We start from the raw sequence: 22,397 nt of genomic DNA, 5'->3' as shown, positions 1-22,397 counted from the left end.
CCTCTACTGACTAAATCAGCCAGGTGCCCCTGTGTAGGTTCATTCTTTAAAAGCTAGATAGAACTCATCTGGTTCTAGTGACAATTTTAGTGGTAAGTTATAAAATAAAATTTTCGATGAGAATAAAAGTTTTCCATGTCTTAAGTTAATTTCGGTAATTTATATCTTGCTAAAAAATCATCTGGGGGCACCTGGGTGGCTCAGTCGGTTGAGCGTCCAACTTCAGCTCAGGTCATGATGTCACCACTTGTGAGTTTGAGCCCTGCATCAGGCTCTGTGCTGACAGCTCAGGGCCTGGAGCCTGCTTTGGATTCTGTGTCTCCCTCTCTCTCTGCCCCTCCCCAACTCACGCTCTGTCTATCTCTGTCTCTCAAAAATAAATAAACATTAAAAAAAATCATCTGGGTCTTAAAATTTGTTGTCAGAGTTGATGGATTTAAAAAAATCATTTTAATCTCTGGACAGGTCTTCTTTCTCAACCATCTATATTTTAGCTCTTTTTCTTTCTTTCTTTTTTAAATGTTTATTTACTTATTTTGAGAGAGTGCATGCATTCATGCATGCACAAGCAGGGGAGGGTCAGAGAGAGAGACAGAGACAGAGAGAGAGAGAGAGAGAGAGAGAGAGAGAGAGAATGAATGAATCCCAAGCGGACTTTGGCTGTCAGCACAGAGCCCAATTGTGGGACTCTATCGCATGAACTGTGAGATCATGACCTGATGACCGGAGCTGAAATCAAGAGTTGGATTCTTAACTGACCAAGTCACCCAGATGCTCATGTCTTTTTTTCTTAATTAGGCTCTTCAAGAGTTTTCTTATTTTATTGTTTTTTCAAAGTACCAGTTTTTGGATTTGCTATTCTTTCTACTAATTTTTGTTTCCTGTCTCATTAGCTTTTACCATTTATCTGCATTAATTCTGTCTTCATGTCTGTTTTATGGATATTATTTTATGGTTCATTTTCCGATTTCTTTTTTTTTCTTTTTTTTTTTTTTTTAAATTTTTTAATGTTTATTTATTTTTGAGACAGAGAGAGACAGAGCATGAACAGGGGAGGGTCAGAGAGAGAGAGAGAGAGAGAGAGAGACACAGAATCTGAAGCAGGCTCCAGGCTCTGAACTGTCAGCACAGAGCCCGACGCAGGGCTCAAACTCACAGACCGCGAGATCACGACCTGAGCTGAAGTCGGACGCTTAACCGACTGAGCCACCCAGGCGCCCCCTTTTTTTTTTCAATATTTATTTTTGAGAGAGTTTGTGAGTGCATGGTGTATACGCATGCATGAGTGGGGCAGAGGCAGAGAGGAGGACAGAGGATCCAAAGCAGGCTCCATGCTGACAGCACAGATCCCGATGCGGGGCTTGAACTCATGAACCATGAGATCATGACTTGAGCTGAAATCAAGAGTCAGACGCTTAACCAAATGGGCCACCCAGACGCCCCTCATTTTCCAATTTCTTAAAGTGAGCATTAAAAATTCCTTTATTTTTAGGTTCTCTCCTATAATAACAATGATATCTAATACTTTTAATTTGCTGTTAAGTATAATTTTTGCTGTATTTCACATAGATTTGTATTAAATATTCTCCTTTACTGTGCTTTCTTAATGGTCTTGATTCCCTCTCTGATCTCACAGTTATCTACAAGTGTATTTCTCAATTTCCAAGAAGGTTAAGAATGTTTTAGTCCTTTTATTAGTTCTAATTTTATTGGATTAAGATCAGGTGATATTGTCTGTAAAATCTCCATTTTTTTTCAGTCTGTTAATACTTTCTTTGTGGTCAAGGGCATAACTAATTTTTATAAATGTTCGACAGACTTAAGAGAAAAAAATATTCCTATTAAATTTTTCTATTAATCTTTTAAATTGAGTTTGTTGATTATATAATTCAAACATTGTATAATCTTACATAATTTTGATTTTGAAAAATGTTTATTAAAAATTTTTTATACTTGGATTTTTATAATAGTGTGAAAAAGTATATGTTCAAGAAAAAGGATCAAAGACAAAATACATAGCAAGGAATGAGAAAAAATAAAATTTCACCTTATCAAAATCTATGACACTACAAAAAATCAATTTTTATGCTAAGCACAATATACCTACTATAGAAAAACTTTCTGCAGGAAAATATGCTTCCTTAGATCCTTTTTCTGTTTTGTATGAACACACATTTTGATGCAGTCTGATAAACAATTACAATACACTTTGACTGAGATAACTATTTTGTCAAGAAATTGCACTTACTCTGGTTGGGAGATTGCTCTGTCGGGGTTTCTGTATCAAAATGTGGACCTGAAGAAGTATAAAGAACTCCTTTATTGTAATTTTCCCATCTTTGAGTTTCTGAGGAAAGAAAAAAAGTTTGCACAACTATTCAAAGTGAGTTCTTTTTGACTATAACACCCTACTTTGTTTCTAAATAGCTTACAGTATATTTGTGGAAATATCTAAATATCTGTACTATACATGAAAAGATTTTATCTAATAGTATTTCTTAATGTTATTCAGTAACAATAGAATTAAGAACAAATTATAAAACATAGGTCTTCTAATTGTGATTTCTACTCCATATGACTAATGAACATGCTGGGTCCTTAATAAAAAACACTTGTTTTCTGTATAGTTGAAATATTTCATAATTAAAAAAACATTTTTTTAAGTTTCTTTTTTTTTGAGAGAGAAAGAGTGAGCAGGGGAGGGGCAGAGAGAGAGAGAGGGAGAGAGCTGATCAGCCTGAGGCTTGATTTCTTGAACTGTGAGTTCATGACCTGAGCCGAAATCAAAGACTTGGACACTTAACCGATTGAGCCACCCAAGCTCCCCTAAAAAAATTTAAAAACAAAAAGAGGAAAACAGTTGCAACAGAAACCTAAGTATTTTAACATACCTCCTTCAAGCTCTCTTCACAAATAGTGTCTCTGAGGAACTGTGATTCCATTTGACTATTGTGGTGTGCTAGAGGTAAAGCAAATTCAGGAGATGAACATGTCAAAACTGAATTGTAAGCTTAATTTTAACCATCATTCAGATTTGTATGTGTGGTTCATTCTATTGAAGATATCCACTAGGATCTTTTGGGGAAGAGAGGCATTTATAGTGCAAAGTATATCACAATTTTAAGGCCCCATTCAATGTTTCTCTTACCGTTTATAGTCTATCACTTCTCAATTTATTAAAATTACTAAGAATTAAAAAGAGACTAAATATTTTACTTATCAATTAGCTATAACTCCCAAAAAGCTTAAATAAATTTTAAATATCTCCTAAACTGAAATACATTTATTATTAGTCAAGTAAGCAGATGACTTCTATTATTTAGCCTTCATGAAGATCTTACTGCTGAAGTCCAGAGAAGTCCCATCGGCCTTGATCGAATCCAGAGAACTGCTGCAACTACATGGTGTCCTGCTTAGGCTCTTTATTAATACACTGTTAGCATTTTTATCTATATCCCCTTCAGCATGGTGATCAAAAATCTGAAATTATCAATTAAGGAACATCATCAGCATGAAGTTAGGACTTTGTATACCTATAAATAACTAAATGTTTGTTAAATGCTAACAAATACTACTTCTTAAAATAAAACTTATCTATAATTTATATGAAATACCTCAGTAACAAATTAGAATAATAAGCAACTTATTAAACCTTTAAAGTAATTTATTTAAGAATATATAGAAATCACCTTGTGCATTATACCGCATAAGCAAATGGTTTCTCAGATGTGTCTAAGTTAAAGACAGATCCAATGAACTGACAAATGCTGACCTATCCAATTATTTAACTACTAGCCACCAGGGTCAGGGCTACCATGCTGAAATAAACCAGCATAGAAAATTGGCTATACATAGTGGCTCTGGCTAGAGCACAAAGAAACTTATTTCCAGGCTTTAGTACTTCTTTCCCCAGGTGACCAACATTCCTTTGGCTGATGTCAAATAAGGGATGTGGTCTTGCTTTTACCATTTTAGCCATTTGACTTTACAGCCTTAAACGCCATTTTCACCTACTACTTACATAAGTTTTGAAGACAACATGTTCTTGGTCTAAATGTTAGAATGTAATCTCCATGAGAACTGATTTTTTTTTCTGTAAATTCTCATTGATTCATTCCCAGCTCCTAAACAATACCCAGGACACAGCAGATATTCACTATCTACTGAACAAAATAATACTAATTTTTGGGGCGCCTGGGTGGCTCAGTCAGTTGAGAGTCCGACTTCAGCTCAGGTCATGATCTCACAGCTCATGGGTTCGAGCCCCGTATCAGGCTCTGTGCTGACAGCTCGGAGCCTGGAGCCTGGAGCCTGCTTTGGACTGTGTCTCCCTCTCTCTCTGCCCCTAACCCACTTGCATTCTGTCTCTGTCTCTTTCAAAAATAAATAAACATTAAAAAAATATTAATAATTTTTATGGAATCTTTTTAGTTTTAAATTTTCTATCACTGATACTACTTCAAAGCTTCATTTCCTCAGGACCTCATATTATAGAAGTACTAAAATAATTTTCTAAGCTCACACACATATTTCTTAATAACATTTAAACTCTGTTTTCTATCAATCTCTGATACTTTCTAATCTTTATTTCTCCACCTATACAACTCAATTTGAGTGATAGGTTTCATTCTCTCCAAGTTATCTAAATGAGTATTCCTTCAACTTCAAAAAAAAAAAAATCTATGACCTCTTTCATAAATTCAGAATCTCACTTACTTCACCTTGAGATACTGGGCTTGACTTAGGCATTCTCTCATTCACTAAAGAAATGGACTCTCAGCTTTCACATATCTTCATTAGCCAAGAAAATTCAAGCAGGCTTTTCTTTATGCAGTTTGCATAACAAAAAGTTGTTTTGTTTTGTTTTTTACCCTCTAGATATTTAGAACACTAAAGATAACTTTTCAAACTACATACACCCTGCCTGGAGATTCTCATATGCAAACACACAATGACAAATTGCACAATTTCAGCATTAATTTTTATACAACTTCCCATTTCATTTTTTTGTGATTTGTCACTTCAAATTGTTAGTCAAATAATTTCTTAACATGCCACACACGATTATTTCCCCAGCCCTATAGTTGGAAATAATCAATTCCTGCTCATCAACTTCTGCCTTAAAATTAAAATTCAAGGGCCGCCTGTGTGGCTCAGTCAGTTACTGACTAAAGATTTCTGCTTAGGTCATGATCTCAGGGTCATGAGTTAGAGCCCTGAACTGGTGTGGAGGCTGCTTGGGATTCTCTCTTTGCCCCTCCCCTGCTCATGCACATGAGTTCTCTCTCTCTCTCAAAATAAATGAATACATATTTAAAAAAATAAATAACATTCCTTAGTTCAAGACAGAGCTTACCTCCTGATCTTGTGGAGTATCACTAAACCTAATCTCACTTTTTCTGATTTTTGTCTCATTCTGAATATCATCTTCTTCTTGTGTCCAGGTTCTTTTTTGGCTATTACTGGTTTCTCTTATTTTATTTTCAGATGGTGAAATCTCTCTTTGATATGTCTCAATCAAAGCCTTTTCCTCAGTTTCTACGATAATAGAGTCTGAGGAATTAATCTCACCAGGGTATATAGGAAGGTTTTCCTCATTTATATATTGAGATGGACTTAAGTTCAGCTTAGTTGCAACAAACTCAATGCTTGATTCCTTACTGAAGACTGGTTGAGTTTCTAAGTGACTTAAATCAGCTGTATCTCCTTGAATCTGCTTCAGGTCATCAATACCAGTGACACTACAATTTCTCTTATTTGGCAATCTGGGCAAAAATATTCCCAAAGAACGTCTCCTTACTTTATCTTTTACAACTGTGAGTGGTACAGAGACAGTTTCAGTTCCATTATGAGAAATTTTATTTTCTTTATCATCTTCAACATTGCTGGACACTGTGTTAATATTATGTATTTCTGTAGCTTGCTCTATACTCATATGATTGTGTGCCTTATTTACCAATGCAAGTAATTGTTCTGGAGAAGGTGGTATATGAGCAGCTTGGAAATCTAAAAATTCTTCAGTTTTTCCATTCAAATTATTCAGATCTGATTTGACACTACTAAAACTTGCAGTATTAGATGCAATTTCAGGAGATGATGCTTCTCTAGAATTAGCATGAGTGTGAATAACTTGCTTAGTCAAGTCAGAGTTACTGTGGAAATCTGTATTGTATTTAGCTGCCTGAATATTTTTCCTCAGCTCTTTTTTACAGGCTATAGTATACTGTTGGGCATTATTGAGCATTTTGGACTCATTTGCACATGTGGGTACAGAAGAATTTCCCATAACAATATTTAAATCCTTATTTCCAGTGTTAGACAATACTGTTTCATCTTTATTCACAATTATTTGTCCTTGTTGAGATAATGGAGATAGCTGGGTTGAGAGATGAGGCTTAGAAGCCACACAGACATCATCAACAAAGGTCATCTTTAAATTATGTTCTGCCTTATCAACAAAGCCCTCCATTTGATCCTTTGGGAGCTTAAAAGATACTCGCTTTGAATTAGGTTTAGTTACCTCCCCCAGATCTTGACTATATATTAAAGTTTGATTAGCTATCACATTTTGGGGCTCCTTAATCAGATCTTGATCTTTGAGCACTGTTATAGCACAGTCTAAGTGTCCTTTGGTAATGGTTTGAGTAACTTCTTCCTCTAACAAAGAACAAGAAGCAGAGAGAGGCAGTCCCTCAGATTTCAAGTAATATTCATTGGCTAAATTGTTTGCATAAACAAGATCGTTTTGCATTGGGCAATTACAGGCTTTCTCATCTTTATCATCTGAGGACATGACATTCCCCTCCAAATTGTCAAAATAGGAAATAGCATTTGGTAAACAGGAATAATTATCACTGGATCCACACATAGCAGTTGCATGACTGTTTGTAAAATCCATGTTTCTTCTATCTGTACTATTTAACTGACAGCTTTCAGTTTTGGCTTTTTCCAATGTATAGGCCTGGTCTACAACTTTCCCCCTGACCTGCTCATCCACAGTCCTATTGAATTTGATCATTTCTAACTGACTTTGACCCCCAGACAATGTATTAATAGGAACAGAGGGTATCACATGATGCTTTTGCTCAGAGTAAACAATTTTGTTTTCTACAGCCAGTGCTTGTTTTTCAGTGAGTTCTTGAATAGAGTGACCATCATTATGAAAAGAAATACCCAAGGTTTTTCCTTTAGCTATTCCAAATTTAGGGCACTCTTGAAGAATTTCCTCTGTGGCTTGACAATCAATGAAAACAGTATGGGATTTGGTAACTTCCAGATCACAGTGATTATCTACAAACATTACAGTTCTGTCCATAGGCCTAGTAGTTATTTTATCTGGTGAGACAGTTTCACATTCTAAGGCAGTTGTGTGACTTCTAGTCATCTCCATGTCATCCTGCCCACATGTATACAAAACAGTTTTAGAAGTTCCTGCCAAAGGCACCAAACGGGAATCCTCTCTATCTTCCAGGACACTTTTGTTACTTATTTTCACTGTACAACTCTGGGTGATATCCATACCATTTTTATCATTTTTGAAAAATGCAGTTTTGTCATTTTTGAGACTAAGGCTTTTCCTTCTCTGACTTTTGCGTGATATAGTATCATTCAGAAGTTCAGACTTTGGTACATCTTTGTCATTTTTCCAAACGGTTGATTTAGGCACTTCCATGTTATCACCAGCTATAAATCCTACAGCTTTCTCTATAGGACCAATGTTAGGCCATTCTGTCAGTGGTGTTAGCTTGTTGACTTTTGCTGCTGAATGGTCACTTTCACCATTCTCTGGAAAGAAAACACTGTCCTCTGCAGAAGGAAATGTCACTCTTGGCTTTTCTGGGCTTTTTCTTTTGCATAGTTCAAAGTCAGGTCTGTCTGTAAGCACAGTCCTATCCTTTGCTTGGAAGTCAATGAAAACAGTGTGGGACTTTGTCATTTCCAGTTCATTGTAATTATCTACAAACATTACAGTTTTGTCAACAGGCCTAGTGATTTCGTCCAGTGAGACAGTTTTACATTCTATAGCAGTTGTGTGACTTCTAGTGACCTCCATGTCATCTTGCCCACACGTATACAGAACAGTTTTAGAAGTTCCTGCCAAAGGCACCAAATGAAAATCTTGTTCATTTAACAAAGGTTTATGATTTATTTCCACTGTAAAACTCTTGGTGATATCCATATCATTCTCATCACCCTCTGAAAATACAATAGTCTTATCAACTTTTAGTCTGCCAACACTTTTCCTTCCACAAATTTTGACATCTTGCTTTTCATTCAGAAATCCAAGTTTCTGTATACTTTTGTCCTCCAACACATCTATGTTATCATTAGAAACAAATACTCCAATTTTCTCTGCAGGAGTTTTACTACATTTTTCGACTTTTACAGCTATCTGTTTGTTTACTGTCGTCAGCTGGCTGTTAGTATTTTCTAAATCAGTCTTACCCAATTCTTGTACCTCAGAAGGACCAAATCCAATGACAACAGTATGACTCTTGGTTAGATCCATATTTTGTTCTTCCTCTGAACAAATAATTGTCTTGTCATGAGAACAGTCAAGTGTGGGATTGCCTAAACTTTTCCTTAGTGGCTCAGGCAGTTTAGAATTCTGGCCTGGTGCAGATTTCACTGTGTAACTGTTAACAGCAATATTATGATTTTTCATGGTAGACTGTCCTTCTAATACAGAAAATGACCCTGTGGTAGGAAATAAAGGTTGCTGACATAAAACTGTATTTCCACTATTTCCCAGTGTTACTTGTTTCTCAAGATTTCCACCAGAGTATACCATATTATGGCTTGTTGCTATGTCTTGATTAGCATCAGCTGAGTGAGGAGAATCTTTGTCAAGATAGGGTGCAATCTTGAAAACTTGATCTTTGTCTTTGCCCCAGGTGTCAGTTGGGGTGTTTTTAGATATTTTGTCTGGCTGTTGGGATGGTTCCATATGACTTTTGGTCATTTCTTCCCATTCATTTGAAGAGCTTTTGCTTTGAGAGTGAAATTTACTGGTATTCTCAGATGTTAGATTATAAGATGCAAGAGGAACTTGACTTCCTAGGTTAGTTGTGTGGCTTCTAGTCAAATCCATATCTTCATCTGTGAATATTTCAGTCTTTTTGTCAGTCAATGAAAAGGATGAAGAATTTGCCAGGCTCTGCTGTAATCTTCCCTTAAATTCATGAGGAACTGAGCTACAATTTATATTTATTTCCTCATCCTCCGACATGGTTTTGAGATTTTGGAGCATCATTTCTTTTTCAGATACTCGTGTGTCTGCTCTCTGTATGTTTGTCTGATCTTGTTTAAAAATCTGATTATCTATTGCAACTGTATGACTCCTGGTAATGTCCATGCTATCCTCTCCTAAATAAACAGTTTTCTCTGTGACAACAGACATGGTATCTGGATTGGGATATATTTTAGAATAATTACTCTCATTCTTCAGTAAATTTTTCTCTTCTCTCATACCTGAGAGACACTTGGTTAGTTCCATAGCATCATTACTGCTAGAACAGAAAAATGTTTTATGATCTTGAGTAGCTGGGCTCACACATATAGATTCTGGGATCATGGCCAATGTTCTGGCATCTTGGTTAGAAGTCTGTGTGACTATGTGAGTTTCTGTCTCTGTAATAGGACTTCTGATAGTATGTATTTCACCCTTAGGGTTGAAAGAAGGGTCTTGAAAAGCAGCACTCAGTTTATTCTTTAAGAATGTCTTCTTTCCTGGAGCTTTAGTTCCATAAGCTGTTGGAATATCCATCATGACATTCTGAGTTTGATTTTCTGTATTAGATAAATTATCTGCTGAGGGAAAATTCTGGATAGTGTGATTAACTGTCAAGTCCATAAAGTCATTGCCATAAATTGTAATATCATCACCTTTAAATTCCCTTAAGCTGGTCTCACTGGATGTGGGAACCAAAGTCTGAATATTGGCTGTATGACACTGGGTGAAATTCATCTCATCATCTTGTTCTCTAAAGATTCTAGTCATATTATTGCTATTTTCATCTACCCTAAGAGATACATGCATTTGATGTACAGAAGAGGCCCTATTTGATTCTTTGGGATGAACAGATATCTCAAAATTTTCTTTATCCGGTCCTGTTAAAGCATTAGATTTTCCTGTTTTCAATCTTTTTATGAAGTCATTAAAATCTATTTTCTTTTCTGAAGAAGTGCTTTGATCCATGGAAAAATTTAATTCCTTTTTCATTCCTAAATCCTTAGTATGGAGCTTTAAGTTAGCCAGAAATGATGTGGTATCTATCTTAGTGGATTTTTCACTTTTGGTACAATCTAAAAGGCCTTTGGTAATCATCACAGTGTGACTTGTTGTTAGATCCATCTGGTTTTCATCTGAAAAGACGACTGTCTGGTCATGTGCATGTTTCTTTTCATGGCTGTGTTCTGCAACTGAAATCTATAATGAAAGCAAAATGTAGGAGATTAGATCAAATGCAAACTTTTAGAAAGGTATTTTATAACATGTACTATATACAGAGTACTATATAAACAATCCTCAACGATGGTTTCATGATATACTGTTTGTCTGAATCAGTGACATGGTATGTAGCATATTTTTGCACAAATTGAAAGTTCAAGGTTAATTATACACCTACTAGAACGACTAAAACATGAAAAAGACTGACGATGTCAATTATAATAAAAATTCTAATTACTAATTAGATAGGTCATTCTCATGCTAAATAAAAAAGACTGAGAAAGGGATAAGTGCATGACAGCTAATTTATAGTATGCTCTACTCTTAGAAGTTGGGCTCTTTTTGAATCTTAAAGCAGTGGTTTTATTTGTAAGGATACAGCCTAACTTCTTGCTGCTCAAAGTACGGTCCGTGCACTAGTATCATCAGGAGATTAGAAGTAAAGAATCACAGGGCCTGCGCCAGATGTACTGGAAAAGTATCTATATTTCAACAAAATCCTGAGTTCATATGCTCATTACAGTTTGAGAAGTCCTGATATAATTAATATATTTCCCTATTATTTATACTGGTTGTGACTGAACTGTCCTTAGTTAACTGAAAAGGTAAGAAGTTTTCCAGTCTATGCTGGTCCACTTTGGTAATTAACCACTAAATCATGCCATTACCATTAATGTTTTTGTGTGTTAACTATCAAGGGAGACTAAAATATAAAGGCACATGCATGAACTCATACCTCTCTCTGTTGCATCTGAGACTGAATGGGAGCACAAAGCAATGTGTTCATTCCTATTGAAAAAGAAAAAACTATAGTCAATAAGAAAAAATATATTATCAACAGCCTGATTTTTCTTTCCTTAGGTTCTTAATCATTTATGACTATTTACTTAGTATTATCAGTTACTAAGCCCTTCATAAGAACTTAGGTATTAAATTTCATTAAGACTTCCAATTGTCCCATTTTAGGGACAGAGAGATCAGCGATTATTATATTCTGTATGTGACTGAAATATTTTTAGAATGTGGTAAATTTGTTTTATCAAAGTTTATTTATTTATTTTGAGAGAGAGAGAGCAAGTGAAGGAGAGGCAGAGAGAGGGAGAGAATCCCAAGCAGGCTCCACGCTCAGCATGGAGCCCAATGCGGGGCCCAATCTCACAGCTGTGAGATTATAACCTGAGCCAATATCAAGAGTTAGACGCTTTGGGGTGCCAGGGTGACTCAGTCAGTTGAGTGACCGACTTCGGCTCAGGTCATGATCTCATGGTTTGTGAGTTCGAGCCCCGTGTTGGGCTCTGTGCTGACAGTTCGGAGCCTGGAGCCTGCTTGATTCTGTGTCTCCCTCTCTCTCTGCCCCTCCCCCACTCATGCTCGGTCTCTGTCTCAGAAATAAATAAACATTAAAAAAAAAAAAAAAGAGTTAGACACTTAACCAACTGAGCCACTCAGGCATTCCTAGGATGTAGTGATTTAAAAAAAAATTTTTTTTAATGTCTATTTATTTTAGAGACAGAGAGACAGAGCACAAGCAGGGGAGGGGCAGAGAGAGCCAGAGACAGAATCCGAAGCAGGCTGCAGGCTCTGAGCTGTCAGCACAGAGCCAGACGCGGGGCTCGAACCCACAAACCAGGAGATCATGACCTGAGCTGAAGTCAGACACCCAACCGACTAAGCCACCCAAGCGCCCCAAGGATGTAGTGATTTTAAAGGGGGAACTGTAAAGTTGGAAAGTTTGGAGTACTTTTTTTTCCCCTCCATTTTATTTTTATTCTCTGGATAGTAGAGGTTACATGGGAAAGAATACCCAGCTGATGAGATAGATATGTTAGAGTAAGGAGTAACTGGGTGGCTCAGTTGGTTGAATGTCAGACTCTTGGTTTCAGCTCAGGTCACGGTCCCAGGGTCATGGGATTCAGCCCCATATCAAGCACTGCAGGGAGCCTGCCTGAGATTCTCTCTTTCTCTCTGTCCCTCTCCCTGACTCATGTGCATTCTCTCTCATAAAAAAATAAAATAAATGAAATGTTAAAGATTTTGAAGCATCTTTTATTTTATGTTAAAGAATCTAAACATTTTTTTTTAATATTTATTTATTTTTGAGAGACAGAGCATGATCAGGGGAGAGGCACAGAGAGAGAGACAGAATCCAAAGCAGGCTCCAGGCTCTGAGCTGTCAGCACAGCCCAACGTAGGGCTCGAACTCACAAACCCCGAGATCATGACCTGAGCTGAAGTCGGACACTTAACCAACTGAGCCACCCAGGTGCCTCTACGTTAAAGGATCTAGATGCTTCCATGATGAGATGTGCGTTTTATAAAAAATAACTCCAGAGAAGAAGAAAGTAGATTTAAGAGAAGATGAACCAATGAGGAGCTGCTACAATACTGCAGATATAAAGAGGATGAAAATTTATGTTTGGGTAAGAGAAAATGAGAATGAAAATAAGAGATTAGACTCAAGACTTTTTGAATTGAAATATAAAGATTTAGGTCACAAATGGACTTTTGAAATAGGAAGGGATTGAAGACGCTATATAAAACAGGAAATACATTTTATAATACTTAAATTTAAAGGCAAATCTTTAGACCATTTTTTAAAGTTTTTATTTAAATTCCAGTCAGCCAAGTGGTTAACATACAGTGTAATATTAGTTTCGGGTGTACAATATAGTGATTCAACACTTCCATACAACACTGGTACACATCACAAAAATCTTTAGAACATTTTAAAGTGTTTATAGCAGGGCACCTGGATGGCTCTATCAGACATTAAGCATCCAACTTCAACTCAGGTCATGATTTCAGTTTGTGAGTTCGAGCCCCACATCGGGCTCTGTAATAACATAACACCTCAGAGCCTGGAGCCTGCTTCAGATTCTTTGTCTCCCTCTCTCTCTGCCCTTCCCCTGTTCATTCTCTGTCTCTCAAAAATAAATAAACATTAAAAAAAGTTTTAAAGAGTTTATGGCAACCCTGATTGAATATGATGAAGTAATTATAGGCTTTTTTATTAAAAAAAATTTTTTTTAACATTTTATTCATTTTTGAAAGACAGAGTGTGATTGGGGTCGGGGCACAGAGAGAGACAGACACAGAATCTGAAGCAGGCTCCAGACTCTGAGCTATCACACAGAGCCCGAAGTGGGGCTCAAACTCACAGACTGCGAGTTCATGACCTGAGCTGAAGTTGAATGCTCAACTGACTGAGCCACCCAGGTGCCCCATTATAGGTTTTTTGTTCAAAGTTTTACTTATATATCAAGCTTTCATTCATTTATCCAACAAATATTTACTCAGAACCCATTATATGCCTCAAAACTCAACTATCTACCAAGGCACAAAGAATAAACAAAATTTCTGGACTCAAGAGTTCCTAGTTTAATAAGACAGCCAGAAGTAAATACCTGAAATACAATGTGTAAATTCTACAAAAGACTGAGACATAAAAGGTATGGTATGATAGTACAAGACAGAGTGATTCCTTGGTTTTGTCAGAGAAGGCTCCATTTAACCCAGTACTACTTAGTGTGTGGTGCCAATCTGTGAACTGCCTGTTACCAATTCATGATGAAATAAGGAACTTGCAACCAATGTAAATCATGTGATATTTCCTTCATCAAGAAAGTTTTACTAAGAAAAAAAATGTCACCTAACTCAACAGTAGCTTACTGCCAGAGTTGATTTACATTATAGTGCAAGTTCCTTTTCTGTCATGGACTATAACACTTTGTGGACTGGCTATTTTTTTTTTTTAAGATTTTATTTTTAAGTAATCCCTAAACCCACTGTGGGGATCAAACTCACAATCCTGAGATCAAGAGTTGCATACTCCACTGACTGACCCAGCCAGGCACAATGGACTGGCTATTTTGAATAGGACTGAAATTAAGCTAAGTGAAAAACTAAGTTAAGTGAAAAATGAGAAGACCAATAGGCAATTTGGAATAGGAAGGTCTCTTCAGATAAAAGAAACAGCATTTATAAATGGATACAGGCAGAAAACAAGTCAACATGGAGAACTATAAATACTTTTTCATGGGCTAGAACAAAGTATGTCTATAAAGGGCAGGAGATAAGATTGGAGAAGTTGGGGCACCTGGGTGGCTCAGTTGGTTAAGTGTCTGACTTCAGCTCATGCCATAATCTCATGGTTTATGAGTTTGAGCCTCATGTCGAGCCCCATGTCAGGCTCCACGCTGACAGTGTGGAACCTGCTTGGAATTCTCTCTCCTTCTCTCTCTCTGCCCCTCCCAACTCACACTTTCTCTCTCTCTCTCTCTCTCTCTCTCTCTCTCTCTCTCTCAAGAATTTAAAAAAAAAAAAAAAACTTAAAAAAAAAAAAAAAAGATTGGAGAAGACCAGCCAAATTACAAAGGGCTAAGCCCATGCCAAAGAGGTGGGTTTTATCCTATAAGCAAAAAAAGTGTCATTGAACAATTTTAAGTCAGTGGGTAATATCAGATTTAGAAATATATAAAATGGTTCATAAGGATAAGAAACTAAGTACAATAGTACCCCACAAAAGAATAATGATTTGCAGGTAACAGATTTGCAGGACATTTAGGATAAAGAATAGAGTGAAACCAAGTGGATATGGGGAATGAGGAAAAGTTCAAAAATGACTCAACTCCTGACTGGAGTGAATGACTGAGTGTGAATCCAAAAATAGAGAAAACAAGAGGAACAGCAAGTCTGGCAGAAATAACAGAAGTTTGCAAAATATCAAAGTGAAGATTTTGTGTAAAGAACAGAGTTCTCTTTACATTTTTTTCCCACAGTTCTTTTACACATTATTTTGTCAGAAATTTGGATAAAGAGAAAGGTATGTGGTAAGAAAAGTATTGTGGTCATACTCACCAGTAATCTTACAGTAGTTATCTTCTGGATTCTTGTTCCTAAAAATTAAAAAGTATTTTCAAAATCTATACCCCAAATAATTACCAAGTATCACAACAGTTAGAAAGGGTAGGGAAAGTCTAAGGATTTCATAGGGTGACTGGCAGAAAAATACAAAGACAGCCTTTAAAAAGACTCCTCTGACGGAAAAAATTACAAGGCAATTAAAGGACCCTTTTCAGATTGGTCTTAAGGCCTTGTTAATTTCAAGGATACTATAAAAATATGCTTAATATATGCCGCTGTGTTTTTCAAAAAAAACAACCTATAAAGCGACTCATTTTCTAGAAATTCATCCTGAAAACCAAACAAAAAAAAAGGTAAAACAACCCAAATGTCCATCAATAGGCAGCTGACTAAATGCTGATGCAGACATACAACAAATTATAAAAGATTGAGGTATATCTATATATAACAACATGGAAAGTGTTACAAGACATACTATTAAATGTTCTCATTTTTGTCTTAAAAAAAAAACTAAAGATAAACATCACTTGGAAATACATTTAAATTTCTGCAAGGACATCCAAAATTATCAACAGTGGTTAACTGTGAAAAGCCTAAGCTTAGAGTATTTTCTGCATCAGTATATAAGAAGAATCTTTTTTTCCAGCTCAACAGTAGTCAATTACACGGAAAATTTGTGATTTATTTAATCAGTCCCTTACTGATGGATCTTGAGGATCTTTCACGTCTTTTTCTATTACATAAATGCTGCAGTGAATAATCTTACATGTTTATCATTTCAAACATTTACAAATATCTTGATGAAATAAATTCCCAGGCATGAAATTGCTGAGTCAAAGGACATGTATATTTAAAATTTTGAATGATACTGCCAGCTGCCTTCTTCAATTTAACATCCACTAACAATGAGTGACTTTTTACCTATATTCTCAGATGATTAGATGAAAAATTATATCTCATTAACAGTCTTTGTATTTCTCTTATGATGAATGAAAATAAACATCTTTTCATTTGTGCAAGAGCTATTGGTATTTATTTTTCTCTATATTATGATAAGAAAGACTAATTTAATGAAAAAATCTGAAAACTTGGTATTGTCTTGTATTAGCTGTTGTATTTAAGAATTTATATGTGAAAGCAGAGTGTTTCATCACTCTGTTAAAAAGATAAGCTGGACAATGCACACACTTATGAGAGAAAGCAATATATTAAATTCTGCAAAGAATCTGTTTTCTGAATTAACCTTAAGTATTCCACAAAAGGGACACAAAAATAAAAACAAAAAAAATTTAATTTAAAAAACACTGCATTTAACAGGGATAAAGAGCTTTTAAAATATAATGTGAATCACATTTTCTTTACTTACTGTATAAATAGAACATTTTCTCCTGCATCTGTTTCTAAAAATAAAATAAAAATTAAATTTGTTCAAGGATACACTGATAAAACATTAGAAAAATTAATAGCAATTAAAAAAAAAGAAATTACTAAATACCCACCTTACTTTCTGCCTCTCATGGCTCAAGTTACACTTATTTTAAAATAAATTTAAAAAAATATATTTTTATTTATTTATTTATTTATTTATTAAAAAAAATTTTTTTTCAACGTTTTTTATTTATTTTTGGGACAGAGAGAGACAGAGCATGAATGGGGGAGGGGCAGAGAGAGAGGGAGACACAGAATCGGAAACAGGCTCCAGGCTCCAAGCCATCAGCCCAGAGCCTGACGCGGGGCTCGAACTCACGGACCACGAGATTGTGACCTGGCTGAAGTCGGACGCTTAACCGACTGCGCCACCCAGGCGCCCCTATTTTTATTTATTTTTGAGAGAGAGACAGAACACGAGCAGGGGAGGAACAGTGAGAGAGGGAGACACAGAATCCAAAGCAAGTTCCAGGCTCTGAGCTGTCAGCGGGGCTCAAACTCACTGTGAGTTCATGACCTGAGCTGAAGTCGGATGCTTAACCGACTGAGCCACCCAGGTGCCCCGCAAGTTATACCTTTTAAGCAGTGAGATAGACAGTAAGTTTATTAAGTTTTATCAATTACCTGGTTAAATGGCAACAGTGAAATTTTAAAGTTCATTTATTTTGAGAGAGAGCATGTACATGCACAGGTGCACACAAGCAGGAGAGAGGCAGAGAGAGGGAGAGAGAGAATCCTAAGCAGGCTCCATGTTCAGCACAGAGCCCAACTTGGGGCTCGATACCATGACTGTGAGATCATGACCTGAACTGAAACCAAGAGTTGGACACTCAAAAAACTGAGCCACCCACGTGCCCCAGCCACAGGAAAATTTTATAGAAAACAGATTTAGCAGAGATTGCAATAACATATTTACCTGTAATTTCTGACTTTACTATTTTCATATGAGACTCTGTCTGGAATACTCTAAAAGAGAAAATAAAGGTTAGTGAAAATCTGTAATTTTTAATTAGAACCCTATGGTGCTAACTTATAGTCTTGACATAGGTAAAGATAACTGATTTCAGCTTCCTCTTTGCTATATTATATACTATTAATTTTTCAAAAGTCAAAATTCACTTACATTAAAATCTGTTATGGTTTTTTAATGAACTCTGACAAAAATCATTATTTTATCCCTTTTAATAACCTAAAATATTCATTTTATTCAACAGAGCATTTATTACGCACTCACTATATACTTGATGCTATATACTAGAGTCTGATAGATGATCCTTGACCTCAAGGAGTTTTCACTGTAAGTAGAGAGCTGGAACAGTGATTATCAACATTACTTTACTGAACTTTTTATTTTATTTTACATTTTTTACATTTATTTATTTATTATTTAAAAAAAATTTTTTTTTTCAACGTTTATTTATTTTTGCGACAGAGAGAGACAGAGCATGAACGGGGGAGGGGCAGAGAGAGAGGGAGACACAGAATCGGAAACAGGCTCCAGGCTCTGAGCCATCAGCCCAGAGCCTGACGCGGGGCTCGAACTCACGGACCGCGAGATCGTGACCTGGCTGAAGTCGGACGCTGAAGTCGGACGCTTAACCGACTGCGCCACCCAGGCACCCCAACATTTATTTATTTTTGATAGACAGAGAGAGACAGAGCACAAGTGGGGGAGGGGCAGAGAGAGAAGGAGACAGAATCCGAAGCAGGCTCCAGGCTCCGAGCTGTCAGTACAGAGCCCGATGCATGGCTCCAACTCACAAACTGCGAGATCATGACCTGAGCCGAAGTCAGACGCTTAACTGACTGAGCCACCCAGGTGCCCCTACTAAATTTTTTATTAACACTTCCGATAAGATAGCATGGACTCCAGAGGAAGGGACCTCTTTTCATTGGGAGGATTAAGCTTCTGAAGAAGCAGCATTGATATCTGCCTTGAATAATCTGGCTAGTTCATTTTTATTTTAATATGAAGTATCATTCATTACTAATAAGCTCTTTTTGTTGTTGTTGGAGAGACAGAGAGCATGTGTACCCCAAGAACCTCTTCTTTAAAATTTCAAAAGTTTAGGGGCGCCTGGGTGGCGCAGTCAGTTAAGCATCCGACTTCAGCCAGGTCACGATCTCGCGGTCCGGGAGTTCGAGCCCCGAGCCCCGCGTCAGGCTCTGGGCTGATGGCTCAGAGCCTGGAGCCTGTTTCCGATTCTGTGTCTCCCTCTCTCTCTGCCCCTCCCCCGTTCATGCTCTGTCTCTCTCTGTCCCAAAAAAATAAATAAACGTTAAAAAAAATTTTTTTTTAAATTTCAAAAGTTTAAATTACAAAAAGCAGTGAACATCTGCATGCATACAGTGTGACAAGCCCTCTGCTATGTTGTTTATATGCATTTTAATGATTATAACAATTACCATGTTGTTTTATCGATGTAGATACTAAAGGTCATAAAAGTTAAGTAACCCCCAAAGTCATAGAACTAGTAAGTGGCAGAGCCAAAATGCAAACCCAAATCTGACTTCAAAACCTGAGCTTATAACTACCAAGCTATCCTAGAAACAATTTTTCTTCAAATGATTTACAATAGAAATAGAAGCCTTTTTATTCAATATGACCAGGATCAGTAGTTGGCCAATTAATTAAAAAAAAAAAAAAAAGCCTTTTATTTATTTATTTTTTCAACGTTTTTATTTATTTTTGGGACAGAGAGAGACAGAGCATGAACGGGGGAGGGGCAGAGAGAGAGGGAGACACAGAATCGGAAACAGGCTCCAGGCTCCGAGCCATCAGCCCAGAGCCTGACGCGGGGCTCGAACTCACGGACCGCGAGATCGTGACCTGGCTGAAGTCGGACGCTTAACCGACTGCGCCACCCAGGCGCCCCAAAAAGAGCCTTTTAAAATAAGGAATCATAACTGATCCATACACACCTTACACATTAAAAAATTTTAAACATAAGTGGACTTTAATTTGCAAATCTCCGAATGTCAATCTGAGGACTTTACTTTGAGTGGATCTATAGGTTCAATTTTAGTGTTTTTATCAAGAGGAATAAACAAAGAAACTTTCAAGTAATATGAACACAGAATCCTTCTAAATTTTCATGAAAGATTTCCCTATGGTTGTCTCAGCCATACCAAATTTGAAAGTACTTTTAAAAATAAATTGACCTTTATCAACTTTTACCCTAGCTGTTCATTACAACTTTCACAGAAATAACGATCTTTGTCTTTGAATTCATTTTCATCAGTTTATCTAATATTAAATTAAGTTATACAATTACAACAACTTCAAGCAGATGAACAAGACAAATACTTCTTGGAAAGCCTACCAATCAAGTCTTAGGAACTGAAGTTTATGGACAGGAAAGGTCAGTGATATCTATACTGTAGATATCAGTATATTTTACAAGGGGGATGGAGAATATAGGTTATTCTAATAATTTAGTGAGGTGGGAGTTATTAAGAGAGTTTTTACTATGCTTGTTTCTACATCTAAAATCTTGTAATTCTTTTTCAATTAATCTTTTAACAAAGAATACTTTCTTTTTTTTTTTTTCAACGTTTTATTTATTTTTGGGACAGAGAGAGACAGAGCATGAACGGGGGAGGGGCAGAGAGAGAGGGAGACACAGAATCGGAAACAGGCTCCAGGCTCTGAGCCATCAGCCCAGAGCCCGACACGGGGCTCAAACTCCCGGACCGCGAGATCGTGACCTGGCTGAAGTCGGACGCCTAACCGACTGCGCCACCCAGGCACCCCAACAAAGAATACTTTCTTGAAACACTATTTATACATTGTTTAATAGTATTTAAATTGACACTGCGCTAACATACATTACCTTATTTTGGCCATGCAATAACACTAACAGATATGTGAGGACTATTATTTCCATCCTAATAAAGTAGGAAACTAATGTTCTTTAAGAGACTTGCTAGGGACTATGTAGTAATAAGCAAGAACTTGTTCCAGGTTTTTTGGTTTAGAACCTCAAATTCCTTTTAACATCCCAGAGCCATTGCAGGAAAGTATGTATAATGAGTAGATTATAACCAAGGAAAGGAAAGGGTGGGCTAGGTTTAACAGTAACAGGGAAAGGTAATCAGAAGCAGTGGAAAAAGCAGGAGACTAGGAATCAGGAGACCTATATTATAGCTGTTGGCTCTGTCACTACCTATGTTACCTTAGGAAAGTTATATCACTTCTCTGGCTTCAATCTTCTCACTAAAACGTGAAGAGTTTGGACTATTACTGTCTCTCTAACATTACTTCTAATTTCACTTTTTTTTTTTTTAAAGTAAACTTTCCCTCCAGTGTGGGGTTTGAATTCACAACCCCAAGATTAAGAGTCGCATACGCTACCAACTAAGCCAGTCAAGAGCTCCAGATTACTTCTAACTTTAACATTCTATCATCCTTAACACATATTTAAGTAAAAAATGCTGTTATTTTCTCCTGGACAGATAGTAAAAGAATCCTATCTCAGTTACCCCTGTTTCCAAAGTTCCCTGTTAATTCTAGGAACATGTTTTTTAATAGCCAAACTCACTATAAAACAAATAAAATAAACAGAATAAGCAACAAATCTAAAAAACAAGGAAAACAGGAAGAGAACCATTATAACAATCAGACAGACCTAAAAAATATAGTCTAATCCCACAAATAATAAGGGTAACTAGAGGAAAAAGAAAATACCAGCAATGTGAAAAATGTAAGAAGACATAATAATATGATTAAGAACGGTCTGATGAAAAATAGTCAAGAGTCTGAGCCCTACCTCTTTGTATGTGTGTGTATGTATGTGTGCACTTTCTTTATCCATTCATCTATTGATATACACTTGGGATGCTTCCATATATCTTTTCTATTATATATATACATTTTTTTTTCAAATTTTGACTTGAATTCTAGTTAACATATAGTGTACTATTGGTTTCAGTAGAATTTAGTGATTCATCACTTACATATTAACACCCAGTACTCATTGTAACAAGTACCCTCCTTAATACCCACTACCTGTTTAGCCCATCCCCAACCCAACTCCCTCCATCAACCCTTAGTTTGTTCTCTACTGTTAAGAGTCAGTTAAGGTCTGCTCCCCGCCCCAGTTTTTCCCTTCCCATATGTTCATGTTTTGTTTCCTAAATTCCACATATATGGTATTTGTCTTTCACGGACTTATTTTACTTAGCATAATACACTCTAGCTCCATCCAGATCATTGCAAATGGCAAGATTTCATTCTTTTTGATGGCTAATTAATATTCCATTGTACATATGTGCCACATCTCCTTTATCCATTCATCAGTCAAAGGACACTTGGGCTCTTTCCATAGTTTGGCTATTGTTGATAATGCTGCTATAAACATCAAGGTGCATGTAGCCCTTCGAATCTGTATTTTTGTATCCTTGGGTAAATAACCTGCAACTGCTGGATCATAGGGTAGTTCTATTTTTAACTTTTTGAGAAACCTCCACAGTGTGTTCCAGAGTATGAGCCCTACCTCATAATAGGTATGGAAACTTGAGCAAGTTACTCAAGCTAAGCCTCAGTTTCCTTATTCATAAAATGAGATGATTGTTAGGATTCAATGAGTAATACTGAGGCTCAGTTGGATGGGTGACAAACTCTTGATTTCGGCTCAGATCATGACCTCATGGTTCA

At 36.6% G+C, this 22,397-nt stretch overlaps 1 protein-coding gene across 4 annotated transcripts in view; it reads right to left on the bottom strand.

The window, feature by feature from the left end:
• Window positions 1-22,397, bottom strand: part of KNL1 (kinetochore scaffold 1) — a 70,266-nt gene that overhangs the window by 25,848 nt on the left and 22,021 nt on the right. For all 4 annotated transcript variants that reach the window (XM_040492300.1, XM_040492298.1, XM_040492297.1 and 1 more), the window contains 8 exons: window positions 17,658-17,707; window positions 16,680-16,713; window positions 15,308-15,345; window positions 11,187-11,239; window positions 5,357-10,429; window positions 3,342-3,480; window positions 2,892-2,959; window positions 2,249-2,347 (listed from right to left, as the gene is read on the bottom strand). In XM_040492300.1, coding sequence (XP_040348234.1) covers window positions 2,249-2,347; window positions 2,892-2,959; window positions 3,342-3,480; window positions 5,357-10,429; window positions 11,187-11,239; window positions 15,308-15,345; window positions 16,680-16,713; window positions 17,658-17,707 — 5,554 coding nt within the window. The remainder of the gene's footprint in view (window positions 1-2,248; window positions 2,348-2,891; window positions 2,960-3,341; window positions 3,481-5,356; window positions 10,430-11,186; window positions 11,240-15,307; window positions 15,346-16,679; window positions 16,714-17,657; window positions 17,708-22,397) is intronic.

The sequence above is a fragment of the Herpailurus yagouaroundi genome, unplaced genomic scaffold (genome assembly GCF_014898765.1).
Source record: "Herpailurus yagouaroundi ecotype Mexico unplaced genomic scaffold, PumYag 184, whole genome shotgun sequence".
NCBI classification, from domain to species: Eukaryota; Metazoa; Chordata; class Mammalia; order Carnivora; family Felidae; genus Herpailurus; species Herpailurus yagouaroundi.
This window is presented reverse-complemented; position numbering and strand designations above follow the sequence as displayed.